The sequence below is a fragment of the Rissa tridactyla genome, chromosome 15, assembly GCF_028500815.1.
Source record: "Rissa tridactyla isolate bRisTri1 chromosome 15, bRisTri1.patW.cur.20221130, whole genome shotgun sequence".
In the NCBI taxonomy this organism is placed as follows: Eukaryota; Metazoa; Chordata; class Aves; order Charadriiformes; family Laridae; genus Rissa; species Rissa tridactyla.
In genome coordinates this window covers 12,803,735-12,815,538 of record NC_071480.1, presented here as the reverse complement: position 1 = coordinate 12,815,538, position 11,804 = coordinate 12,803,735, and the positions used below count along the sequence as shown (strand labels likewise).

Below are 11,804 nucleotides of genomic sequence, written 5' to 3'. Positions count from 1 at the left end.
GTGTCTAGAAACGAGGTGAAGAGCGGTGGGAGATTGCTCAGCCTTTCTGCGGGTGGCACTGGGAAGGAGACACTGGCTGCGGGGGACAAGGGTGCTTGTTCCTGGCCGAGGGCAGGTCCCTTCCAGCTCCCTGTCCCGGGGCGGCAGGGACATCTCTCACCTCCTGGTTTTAAAAAGAGGGTCCTGACACCCCTCGGTTTTCCTGCTGGGACCCGTAACCCCAAATCTCCCCTGTGCCCCCTTTTTTTTCCTCCCCAAAGAGGCTGCCTTCCTGCTTGAGAGGCAGGACCTCTGACAAGCCAGGAACAATTCAGCTGGAGAAAAGAAACGCAGTGGAACGGAGGGAGGAGAAGCAAAGCTGCGGCTTCCCGGCACGAAAATAAATCAGTGCAACCTCTGAATTTCCCATTTATTGAAACCAATCACAGTTAAAAGGTCAAATCCATTGGCAAATAGTAGTTCTGTATCATCCAGAGCGACACACAAACGAAGTACAAATGAAATCCAACCAAAAAAAAAAAAAAAGAGAGAGAGAACCAAACAAAAATGCATGGCTCTAGTTTAGTTTATTCAAGCCTGTTCCCTTTGGCTGCCCTTCCCGCAGCATCTCCGGCGGGACCGAAGGATGCTCCGTGACGCCCCACGCTCGCAGCCCCGCTCCCCCGAGAGCCTGCAGAGGGGCTGAGATGCCGGCGGCAGCCGGGAGATCCAGTTCTTGTTGCTGCAGGGTCTAACGAACCCTTCTGTAGGGTTCCTAAAGCATCCTGAGCGAAGAGGGAGGTGTGGGTTCGCAGCACCCTCCCGACCTGGCGTTCTGCTCCTCGCTGGAGCGTGCAGCGGGGGACGGGGAGGGATGGGCAGGGCTCACTCCGCAGCCTGGAAGGGACCAATCCTGCCTGCTCAGGATCAGCCGTCCAACAAGAGATGCTCGAAAAGCAGAGGGCGAAGAGGCAGGTACACACGGCGCGTGTTTCTGGCTCTCCAGGTAGGATAATTAATGAGTTATTTCATCCTGGTGCCGCTCAGGAAGACGAGGGCCCACGGCACGCTCAGGTCCTGGCTCAGCTCCGAGCTCTTCCGCAGGGCGACGTGCGACCAGGGCCAGCGCCGGGAGGAACCTGTGGGGGCTCCGGGGAGTTACGGACCATTGGAACCCGCAGCCGTGAACCAGCAATCGCTCGGGGAGGTCAGACAGAGTCATGGGCCCACATGGAAGCGTATCCTGCTGCACATCATGGACACATGGATGACCACATCTTGCCTTTTTGAAAAGTACATGCTAGAAAACACAAATATTCTTCTTTCCTGTTTTTGTTTTTTTTTTTTTTTCCTAGAGAAAACCTCGAGGTATTGGACACAATGCATTGGAACAGAGCTCCACTTAGGAGATAAATTTAGGAAAAAATGATGTTTCCTCCTACGGAGATCCAAACAAAATTCATTTTTATTTGCCTGAAATATTTGCACCCATCAAAACTATTCCCCTAAAACATTCCCAAGGACCAGCGGGATACACGAGCCCTGCGATCCCCCGGAGTGCTGTATGTGCTATCCTAGCCCCGGTGCCTGCCACCTGCCTTTCGAAATACGTGTGGAAATCGAGACCCTGCAAGGAGTTTACTCCATCCAAATACCTTGGTACTCAACCACAGACCAGCTTAAACACGCGACAGTGAATTCCTAATCTCCTACAGCACAAAGATGATCAAAACCCAGAGCGACCTGACAGAGAAACCAGCCCAGCGTGCAAGGGACAGGACAGGGTGTCCTGCAGTGGCAGGGACAGGACAGGGTGACCTGCAGATGGAAGGGACAGGACAGGGTGACCTGCAGCCCAGCCGACGCGGCGTCCAACAACCCTCCCAAAAGGAAAAGAAAAACCTGGTGGCGAAAGGAAACCAGGACCCGCGAGGAACCACCCGTATTTGTGCTTTGAAAACCACCGACATGACGTTGGAGGGGAGGGAAGAGATACAAAATTATAGGAGATCAACATCAAACGCGATCAAAAAAAAAAATATATATGTACAAAAAAAAGTCTAGAGGATAAATGCATGTCCAGTTCCAAACGCCGCCGCACAAATGGCTCTGAAGTCTTCTCCTGGGGAACGGTGCGCTGCCCTACCCGAGCCCAACGTCCAGGGACATCATCACCACGAATCCCAGTATGGAGGTCCAGGAAGCCAGCTTCCCATTGCCACTGCAGGGAGAAAAGGGATGGCATGAGCTCCTGGGAGCCAGGACCGGCTTTTCGGATGAGGGAAGCGCTGCTTATATCTCATCCGGGCAAGAGAAAGGATCTTCCAGAGTCCTCTGCGCCTCCCCCCGTGTCTATCCGCAGTTAGTGGAGGTCACCGTGGGTCTCACCTGGTCTGTGCCTCGGGGATGATATCGTCCATCACCACGTAGACCATCGCTCCGGCGGCAAAGCCCAAGGCGTAGGGGAGGAGAGGCTCTGCCACCACCACGGCGAAGGCACCGAAGACACCAGCTAAGGGCTCCACCATGCCGCTCAGCTGCCCGTACCTGAGAAAGACCAAGACTAAAAGCCACCGGGGACCCGGCGCGAGGGGCAGCACAGCCCTCCCGGGGGGCTGCCGGGGCTCTGCAGCTCCCCATCCCCCCCCTCCTCCATAACGCCACCGCCTCCAGGAGGAGGTTGGCCACCCAGCCACACCAAGCCGAGCCACCTGGATTATTTTAAACGGGCAATGAAGGTGGTTTCACCCAACCTAGACGATTTTTCCAGGAAGGGAATTAAGGCACCATCCGATTTCTGCCCCCAAGAGCTCTGCGGGATTTGGGGATCCAGCTCGTGGGCAGGGATGGGTCAGAGAGGAAACATTTAGACTAGATATAAGGAAGAAATATTTTACAATGAGGATGGTGACACTGGCCCAGGTTGCCCAGAGAAGTGGGAGACACCCCATCTACCTTGTCATAATGACCTTGACGCATCCCAGGCCAGGTTGGACAGGGCTTTGAGCAACCTGATCTACTTGAAGACGTCCCCGCTCATTGCAGGGGGTTGGACGAGATGACCTTTAAGTGCCCCTTCCAACCCAAACTGTTCCGTGATCCTGTAAACATTTCCAACCAGCACGGCTCAATCCCAAAGAGCACATCTGGCCCCAGCCTCAACCAGGATGAAATTCTGCTCTTCCCCCTCGTTTTCTTCCCCTCTAGGATTGTTTTAACTTCCCGGACCATGGGAACTCCCTTCCCGGCAGCAGCGATCCCGGTGCAAGTCCCGGCACCGGCTGCTCTTACTGACTGGGAGGTGGGTGGGTGGAAAAGAAAACAAAGCTGTGGCGGGAGCGGTTTCCACGCCGCCCCCCCGCCCTCCCATCCATCACCCGGCCCAGCACACGTGCACGGGCAGGAACGCAGCCCCGCGCTCGCAGAGTTCATGCCCTTGGCTTTTTCACCTCAGGGGGAAAAGGGAAAAGAAAAAAAAAAAAAAAGAAAGAAAAAAAAGAAAAAAGCCAATTTGAAACCCAGCCCGGAGTGAAGCGAGAGGCAAAAAAAAAGAAACAAAATAAAAATTCAAAAAAACCCCCAAACCCGCCCTGTTTAGGGCAGGATGCGGGAGCTCGCCACAAGCTCGCCCACCGGGACCCGCCGAGGCATCCCAAGGGCAGCTCGATGACGGAGCAACGCGAACGGAGACGGGGAGGGAATCTCTGGGCACCCTCTCGCCAGGAGCGGCCGGCGAAGGGCTCTCGTTCCCGCGGGCAGAGAGGAGCTCGGCTTACCAGAACGCTTTCCACGTCGAAAATCCAGCGCCGCGCAAAGGCAGGCTGACGGCCAGGCCCTCCGGGAAATTCTGAATCCCAATCCCGATTGCTAAATTCCTACCCACACAAAAAAACACAATGTGTGTGTATATAAATATATGTACATAAAAAAAATATATATATATATATATATTAGGTGCAAAGCACAATCTGGGGTAGGCTGCTGGGAGCTAGGAAAGAACCAAACCGACATTAATGAAGATATGCCTTTGGAATGGAAGTGCAGCTAGCCCTGGGGCTAGTTGTGCTAATATTTAACGTGAACACGGCGAACTTCATCTTCAAAGAGCTCCACGGCATTTAATCAGCTGCAGCACCAGCCCTGGGAGCGACGGAGAGCAGATGGAGGAGGAGAGACCTGTCCCCATCCCGGGAGGCCCCACGAGGTGCTTCCAACCGGAGGCGTCCCGGAAGCCGCAGCATCCCTGGACCCCAGGGTCTGGGGCAGTGCCGGGCTGAAGGTCCTCCAGAGGATGGTTCCTCCCTCCTGGGGGGGCTTTGCCCCAACGCAGCCCCCGGTACGGCCGGTCCCTCTCCTGTAACCTGCCCCAGGTCTCCGCAACACCGTCCTTAACCATAACCACCATAACCATAGCCACCCAAAGCCCCCTGCAGGGGCCTTACAGCCGCGGGCTCCTCAGAAGTGGATTACAGCCACAGGATTTCACTTCCTTTCTCTCTTTTTTCCCCCTCTGGCATCCCATGGGAAGGCGGCACTCGGACTTCCAGAGCCGGTGCGTCCATGGGTGAAGCAGCGCAGGAGGCGGCAGCAGCGGCGAGGAGCGTTTCTCCAGGCACGAGAGACGAATCGCCCGGTGAAGGGGGTTCAGCAGGCAGACACGGCGACCTTGAACCCCCCCAAGCAAAGCCCCACGTCCCCAGCGGCACAAAACGCAGCTCTTAGAGCTGACAACCGCGGGACAGCCCTGGGAGGTGTGAAGGGATGCTCCAGGGCAGGGAATCAGGTGAGGTCTCTCCTTGCCCGCCCTCTCCCCTCCCATGCTTAGACCCAACGCCCGTGTCAGCACCCACCTTCGGAGCACCCCGCGCCCCCCCTGCGCTCCTGCCCGAGCCTCCCCCCGCAGCTGCCCTAAGGCGGGACCCCCACGTCGCCCAGAGCTTATCCAAAATGGAAATAGCTCCGCCAACAGCTGGCGGTCGCGAATGCTGGCTTTGCAGCGGGAGGGTTTCGTTGGATCTTCCACGCGGGACCAGCAACCGCTGCTCCCGGCACCCCATGCCGTCACCCATCCTCAGCCGGGATTCGCTCCAGCCTTGGGAACGGTTCTTCCCCTCCGCCCCAGGGGCCCTTTCAGCTCAGGATTTTTTGGTGAAAACCAAGAAATTGGGATATGGGGTTTTTCTCCTTCTCTTCCTCCAAGGAACAGAAATGTCGCAAGCACCAAACCAAACGGGGCTCGTTTTTTATGGCGGGGGCTCCTTAGGCTGAGGGAACGTGAGAGCGAACTGTCATTTGTTCCCCAGTTGGAGCATTTTGTGGCTTCGCTGGTGTGTGTTGGTGGAGCCGGTTGTGGCCCGTCCCTGGGGGGACACCGAGAGCGTGACCGTCCCCGGGGGGCTCAGAGCAGCAAGGTGCTGGGCTGCGACCTGCCCCCGGCTCCGAGCTGGACCCCGGCGCCTCTCCGCAAGGTCACTTATTCCTTTGCCAGCAGCTGAAAGCTCCCTTCGCTCCTTTAAACACTTGTTTCCTATTAGTAAAATAAGACTGGTGAGAAAAATCTCTCCGGGTTGTTTAAACTTCTACTAGGGTTTACAGAGAGGGGCGGGGAAGGGGGAGAGGCTGTGGGTTTCCCTAACCAGGACAGGCTATTACAATCAAAAACATTATTCAAGGGAAAGAGAGAGAGAACGGAGGGGGAAAAACATCCCTTTTAGAAAACACTGGAGCCGCTGTCTGTGCGCTGGGTTGGGTTTTTTTTTTTCCCCCCTCCTTCCCTTGCCTTCGCACAAAGCAGCTATTACTGGCCCCGACCACAACAAATTAATGGGGTGGGAGAGGGAGGTGTGAATGGAGGGGTCTGTACGGCAAGGGCGGTGAGCCCCCCTCTCGCCCCCGGTCCCGCCGGGAGGGGGGAACCCCGCGCTGACCCCGTGCCCCGCAGCAGCCCAAGGGGCAGGAGGGATGTTATCCCAGGGAAAGATCCGTCAGGAGAAGCCCAGGCGGGTGGGTTTGCCCCGGCTCTCCTCCTCCCCTCTCTCCCCCGCACACCCCTAGCAGAACCCATCGGGGCTCCCCAAAGGCAAGAACCGGTCCCAGCCCTATAGCCTGGGCCACCGCGGGGCAGTGCCAGATGCCCAGTGGGTCTGACTCATGCCGGGGACGGGGCTGTAGCCGGCTCGGCCAGCACAGCGAGCAACTGGCTGCAGGGAGGAACGTGCCACGTGCCCCAGCGTCCACACACCACGGCGAGCAATGTGCCACGGCGTGCAATGGGTCACGGCATGCTCCAACACCGACAGGGACCTGCCAGGGCCAGGCCAGCCACTGCCCCCAGCCCTCGGCAGGGAGACAGCTACGTGTGCCCCCGGTCACCTCCTGGAACTCCGGTCCTTCCATGTCCCCACAAAGGTCTTCTGCTCATCCATCCCCCAGCTCAGGGCCACTCCGTCCTTCAACGCTTCCTCCCGCTGCAGCTCTGCCTGAACAATTCTTGGAGTTTGGGGCCTTTTGAGCCTTTCCCGGGGCCACTAATCTCATCAGGATGAGGACAACGCCGTGACACTGCGGAGGCCAGGAACACATAAGCCTTCCTATTTGCTTTGCCTTGGTTCGCTGCACGGAGGCTACCTCCACTCGCCGGGCAGGGGCCACCTCTGTTTGCCCAGTGCAGCCTCTCGGGAGACGTCCGGGTGCGAAGGCAAAGCACGTTTACCTCCGATGCCCCAGCTGTGAAACAAAACCATCCCAACGGGACATTCCTCTCCCCCTTCGCCACCGAGCCCTGCACACCTCACACCTTCTCCGGAGCTCCCGTGTCGAGCTGACGGCAACAGGGCTGGTGAGAAAGCAACTGAATCAAAGCTGCATTGTGTACGAGGAAAACAAAGGCGTCCTTATTACGGAAATAGGTGGGGATTCTTGGAAAGCTTCCCCCGACTGCAAAAAAGCACATTGTAAAACAGATGCACAAAGACAGACCGGAGCAGTCTGGCCCAGGGGAGCCGACGCTCCGGGAGCCCACGATGGGCTACGGGACACAGAGGAGACGACAACGGGGAGATGAGCCAACGTAGGCAGAGGGACAATCATCAGAATGAAATCTTTAGAGACATTAGGGTCTGTAAAGCGAGGAAGGTGGGGGATAAATGAGAGAGAGGTGTTAGAAGCGCGTCCCACCTGGTCTGATGGGTGACCCGTGTCCAGCTAGAAGACACGTCACAGACAAGGAGGATAACCAGTGGCTCAGCCCCGGCCTACAAACGGGCGTTGATGTAAAGAGAGAGCAGCCCAGTGGAAACCACACCAGATTCTGCCTGGGGACGCGTGTGTCCCGCTAGCGGCTCTGCCACCAGCACCCTGGCCAATGTGGGAATGTCGCTCGTGTGTCTCTGTGCCTGGGCACAGTGGACTCAGGTGTCCTTGGAAGCATCGAGGATCAAAGAGCCAACACGCGTTGGCCAGGTTACCTTGTCCCCAGCTCTCTGCCTCAACTTCCCCATCTGTAAAACGACGGTGAGGACAGGGATGTCCTCTATAACCTTCTCGATCTGGGAACAGAAACACCACAAGGACACGCGCTGTCTACGCATGAGCTCCGCAGAGAGCCAGCGACGCTGGGATGGGTCTGCCCTTGCGTTGGCTCATCCTCTCCTGCATCAGAGCCCAGCGCTACAGTTTTAAGGAAGAAAAGGTAAAACCGTGGCATCCTGGCAGAGCACCACCGAGGACCAGCTCCTCGTGGTGAGAGGGAAAGACTCTACATCCCCCAGGGACGTACCGGGGCTGGACCTCCTACCCCCAGCTCGCCTGCCAACTGCAATGGCACCACGCTGGGAGACTCCAAGTTCACTTTCAAAAAAAAGTTGGCATCTCTGCATATTTGCAAGGTCAAGGCACAGAAAGCCTTCTATAAGCCTAAACCCTTGTTTTCAAGGGCCTATTCTTTTACAAACTGATTATGAAAGCAGGCTACATATTCTTAACAAGCCCCTTTTCACTACGGCTTTCAATTCCCTCCAGTGTATAATGTGCATGTGTATTCTTGCATGGCAGGCCCTTACATACTGTTTTGATTGTTATCGTCTTGCCATGAAAGGGCCGATTGTTTTGGGTTCCCAAGATTACATCATGGCTCCCACTCGGGCCGCCCGTCGAGGTGTTTGATCAGGGCTCGCAGGTGGGAAGGAGCTCTGCGGCGAGCGCAGGGCCCTCAGCGTTTCCCCAGACCTGCCCTACCTGTTCGACACCGCTGCCGGCACGCTCTGCCCCGGCATACCGGAGGCTCTCACGCGAGGAGGCAGACGGAGAGCTGCGGGGGGAGAGAAGGGTGGCCGCGGTCCCCCCCATCATCCCCGACAGCCACCGGCCCACGCTCCAGTCCTCAGGAATAGCCAGACCCATCCGCAGGTGCACGGGGCTCCTGGCAACATTTTTAAAGGCCAAATCTACAAAAGCAGGTGGGAGGATGTTACTGACGCAGATTTGTCCTTTGATAACGCAGTATGTTTCATCACAAACACTCAAAACCATTACAGAAAAAGAAGTGGATACAAACCTACCGTGCCTCCTCCTCCTCAGTGCAGCCACCAGCCCCGTTACCCACGGGGACACGGAAATGCACAGAGCAACGCGGGAACCTGTCCCGGGGCAGGGGACGCAGCGTGTGGTCCCATCCCAAGCAAGGGATGCAGCGTGTGCTCCCATCCCGGGCAGGGGATGCAGCTTGTGGTCCCATCCCGGGCAGGGGATGCAGCGTGTGCTCCCATCCCAAGCAGGGGACGCAGCGTGTGGTCCCATCCCCGGCAGGGGATGCAGGTTGTGGTCCCATCCCGGGCAGGGGATGCAGCGTGTGCTCCCATCCCAAGCAGGGGACGCAGCGTGTGGTCCCATCCCGGGCAGGGGACGCAGCGTGTGCTGCCCATCGCATGACGCCTTGAGCCTGACAGCCCTCAGCTCTCCTCCCTACCGACAAAGAGACAACCAGACTAGTAACCACTGCATGATTTCCCAGTTACACAGACATACGGCCAGGTTGGAAGTTATATCTGAATGAAATCTGAAAAAAATAGGCACCCTGTTTTCATTTGGAAGTTGACGGCAGAGCCTCCACCCAAAGCGTGCCACGAGCGAGGTGCTCTCTAAACGGCACCGAAGTCAGCCAGTACGGCTAAGAGGAAGCAACGGGAAGAGGAGAAATGGCAGGAAAGAATTTGGGGGAAGAGCTGCAGAGATCAGGAGGCAGGAACGAGCCGGACAGTCGCGTGGACACCCACCTCCTGTGAGAACCGCAAAAGCGCAAGACACGGACACGGGTCTGAGCGGTTACACAGCCTGCTCCCGGGAACAGAGAAGCTCATGCGGGGTCTCTGCTGGAGCCACGCATGGTGGGTGCATCCCAATGGAAGCGACGCCTGCTCCCCCGCTGCTGGGCCCTTTCGGCGCTGCTCCTCGGTAGCCACTTCCATGTCTCTTCCCACCCCTTCCCTCCCGCTTCCCATTCAACGGCTGGGCTCGTCGGCAGCATGTGGCCTGGGCTGTGTCACATCTGCTGGCCTGGCCCTCCGCCAGCCTTAAGCACACCCCGCTCTGCATCCGCACGCACTAAACATTTACAATTTTAGGAAATTTTACCCTTAATTTATCCCAAAGGCGCGTAAGCTAAGTTCAAAGTCATAAAACCTGCTCTCCCCTCCGACTGCAGCAGCCGGGACGTGAACTTTAGCTGAAGAGCTAGAAATTCTCTGGCTTTCCCAACACAAACCCCCGCCGGTACCAGGCCAGCCCAGGAGGGGGCTGCCACCCACCTCCCCCCGCCCCGGCAAACCTCAGCTCTGGGTGGGCAGGAGGGGGAAGCCCCCGTGCCACCCAGCCGGCCGCATCCCGCAGCCCCAGGCGATGGGGATGGGTCTGGGCATGAGGCACCCCAACGCATTCACGTGCCCCTGCTGGTTCCATCGGTGGGTTACATCACTTTGCTAAAACACGTGGGACTTTTATTTTTCCTTTCGCCCAAAGTGCTGCGTGTCGCCGTGCTCTGCGTCCTGCCCGCGGTACCCGTGTTTTTGCCAGACCCACACGAGCTCTTGGGCTCCTTCCGACCTCCCCTCCCCAGCCGCACTTCAAACACAAAGCTCAGCTGCCCCCTGCATCCCCTGCATCCTCCTGCGCATCCTCCTCGCTGCATCCTCCTGCGCTCCCCGGGAGGACGGACCTTCCGAACCCTTCCCGCATGAACCACCAGGGCATTATCATTACAGCTTAATTGGCCGAGGAAACCAGGGAGTGGCGCACGAAGGTGGGCAAGCCTCAAAGGCAGCTGGCCAAGGGTGCAAGAGCATCCTGCGAGACACATGGTGCAAACAAGGGACTTCGCTCTGGGTACCAGGCGCTGCCAGCCCGGGCTCAGACGCCCCGTGGGGCTGCAGCGTCTCCTCCCTATCCCCAGCGAAGCCAGAAGGGCTCAGCTGAAAGGACACGGGTCTGGACACCCCCATGAGCGGCTGCCGGCAAGAGCAAGTTCAAAACCAGGCAGGCAATAAGTGCTGGAGACCGTGGCGGTGCCAGGCTGGCCCGCAGCCGTGGCTCTGCCGTGGCAGGCGTGCATCTACCGCCGGATCGCACGGAGGGGTCCCACTGTCTCAGGGCTATTTATTCCTCTGGGGTTTTCAAATCTTTGTTATCTGCCTGGTTATTTATGTAACTGTTTGATTTATGAGTCAGACTCACACACAGGGTAAAAGTTCACATCTCCCCCGATGTGGGAAGCACAAAGCCAGGTTTCATGCGCCCCGCGCATTCCTGCTCTCTTCTCTCTTTCGTTGTGTCCTGAGCTGGGCAGGAAACGCTGGGTGAGCCTCGGTGCTTTCTCCCGCTGCCGGGTAAGAGCGTGACCGCGACCTGCGAGCGCAGGATCCGGCCAGCGTCAGCCGAGCCTCATCCGGCTCCATCTCTCCAAGGCTGGTACCTGCAAAACGAGCAGGAGACGGGACCGAGCCCCAGCCTCGCTCCCTGCAAAACCCCCTTTGCCGGAGGTGCAAACCGAGGGCGATTGCCCTCGTCCTGCCACTTGCTCTCGCGGCACGTAACGAAAAGCAGAATCCATTGCGCAGAGAGTTTTCCATCAGCTAAAATGTTAACAGATACTTGAAAAGAACAAAAGCATCGCTTCCCATTCTCAGCATCTCAAATCGGGTCCCGGGAGCCGGTCCCCAGCTCTGCCCAGCCGGACGGGGAGGTGACACCCGGCCCATGATGGGAGGATGCCCCCGGCGCCGGTGAGCCCCAGGAGATGCTCAGCCCCTGCGATGGGCTCCCCTCTGCCCGTCCAGCAGGGACCTGCCTCAGTTTCCCCGTTCCGAAGATAAAGACAGGAAGGCAGCATTAAAAAGCAGCACACAGAGCTGCAGAACACGTGCCCTTGCTGTTATTCACCGCATCCTTCCTTTTTCAGAAGCACGTTTGGAGAAAAGCTTGGCATCGTGAGGGGCCACCCTGAGTCCTGTAGACACCCGGCTCCCAGACACGTTGGAAATCCCACCAAACTCTTACAAGCAGAACAGCGACGACCACAAAAACCAGTCCGCTGGGATGGCAAGAGCTCGCACCTCGTCACAGCCGGCTCCTGAGAGTGATGGCTTGGACAGAAGTCTCTATTTTTGAGCAAAAGCCAAGACCATCCTTCCCCGGCAGCCACGGAGGAGCCGCAGGCAGCACCTTCCAACTCCAACCATCCCTTCGCTTCAGTTAAGACCCTACAAATCAGAAGTACCTATTTTTAAATACCTTAAGATGACCCTCATGCGAGACCTCGTTAACTCTATTTTAAA

At 57.5% G+C, this 11,804-nt stretch overlaps 1 protein-coding gene across 2 annotated transcripts in view; it reads right to left on the bottom strand.

Moving 5' to 3' along the window:
- Positions 1-405: 405 nt before the first annotated feature.
- The window catches only part of SLC39A11 (solute carrier family 39 member 11), a 97,508-nt gene continuing 86,109 nt past the window's right edge, over positions 406-11,804 (bottom strand). For both annotated transcript variants that reach the window (XM_054222048.1, XM_054222049.1), the window contains exons 8-10: positions 3,756-3,854; positions 2,368-2,526; positions 406-2,200 (exon numbers count right to left, since the gene is read on the bottom strand). In XM_054222048.1, the coding sequence (XP_054078023.1) occupies positions 2,122-2,200; positions 2,368-2,526; positions 3,756-3,854 (337 nt within the window). In that variant the 3' untranslated portion in view covers positions 406-2,121. The remainder of the gene's footprint in view (positions 2,201-2,367; positions 2,527-3,755; positions 3,855-11,804) is intronic.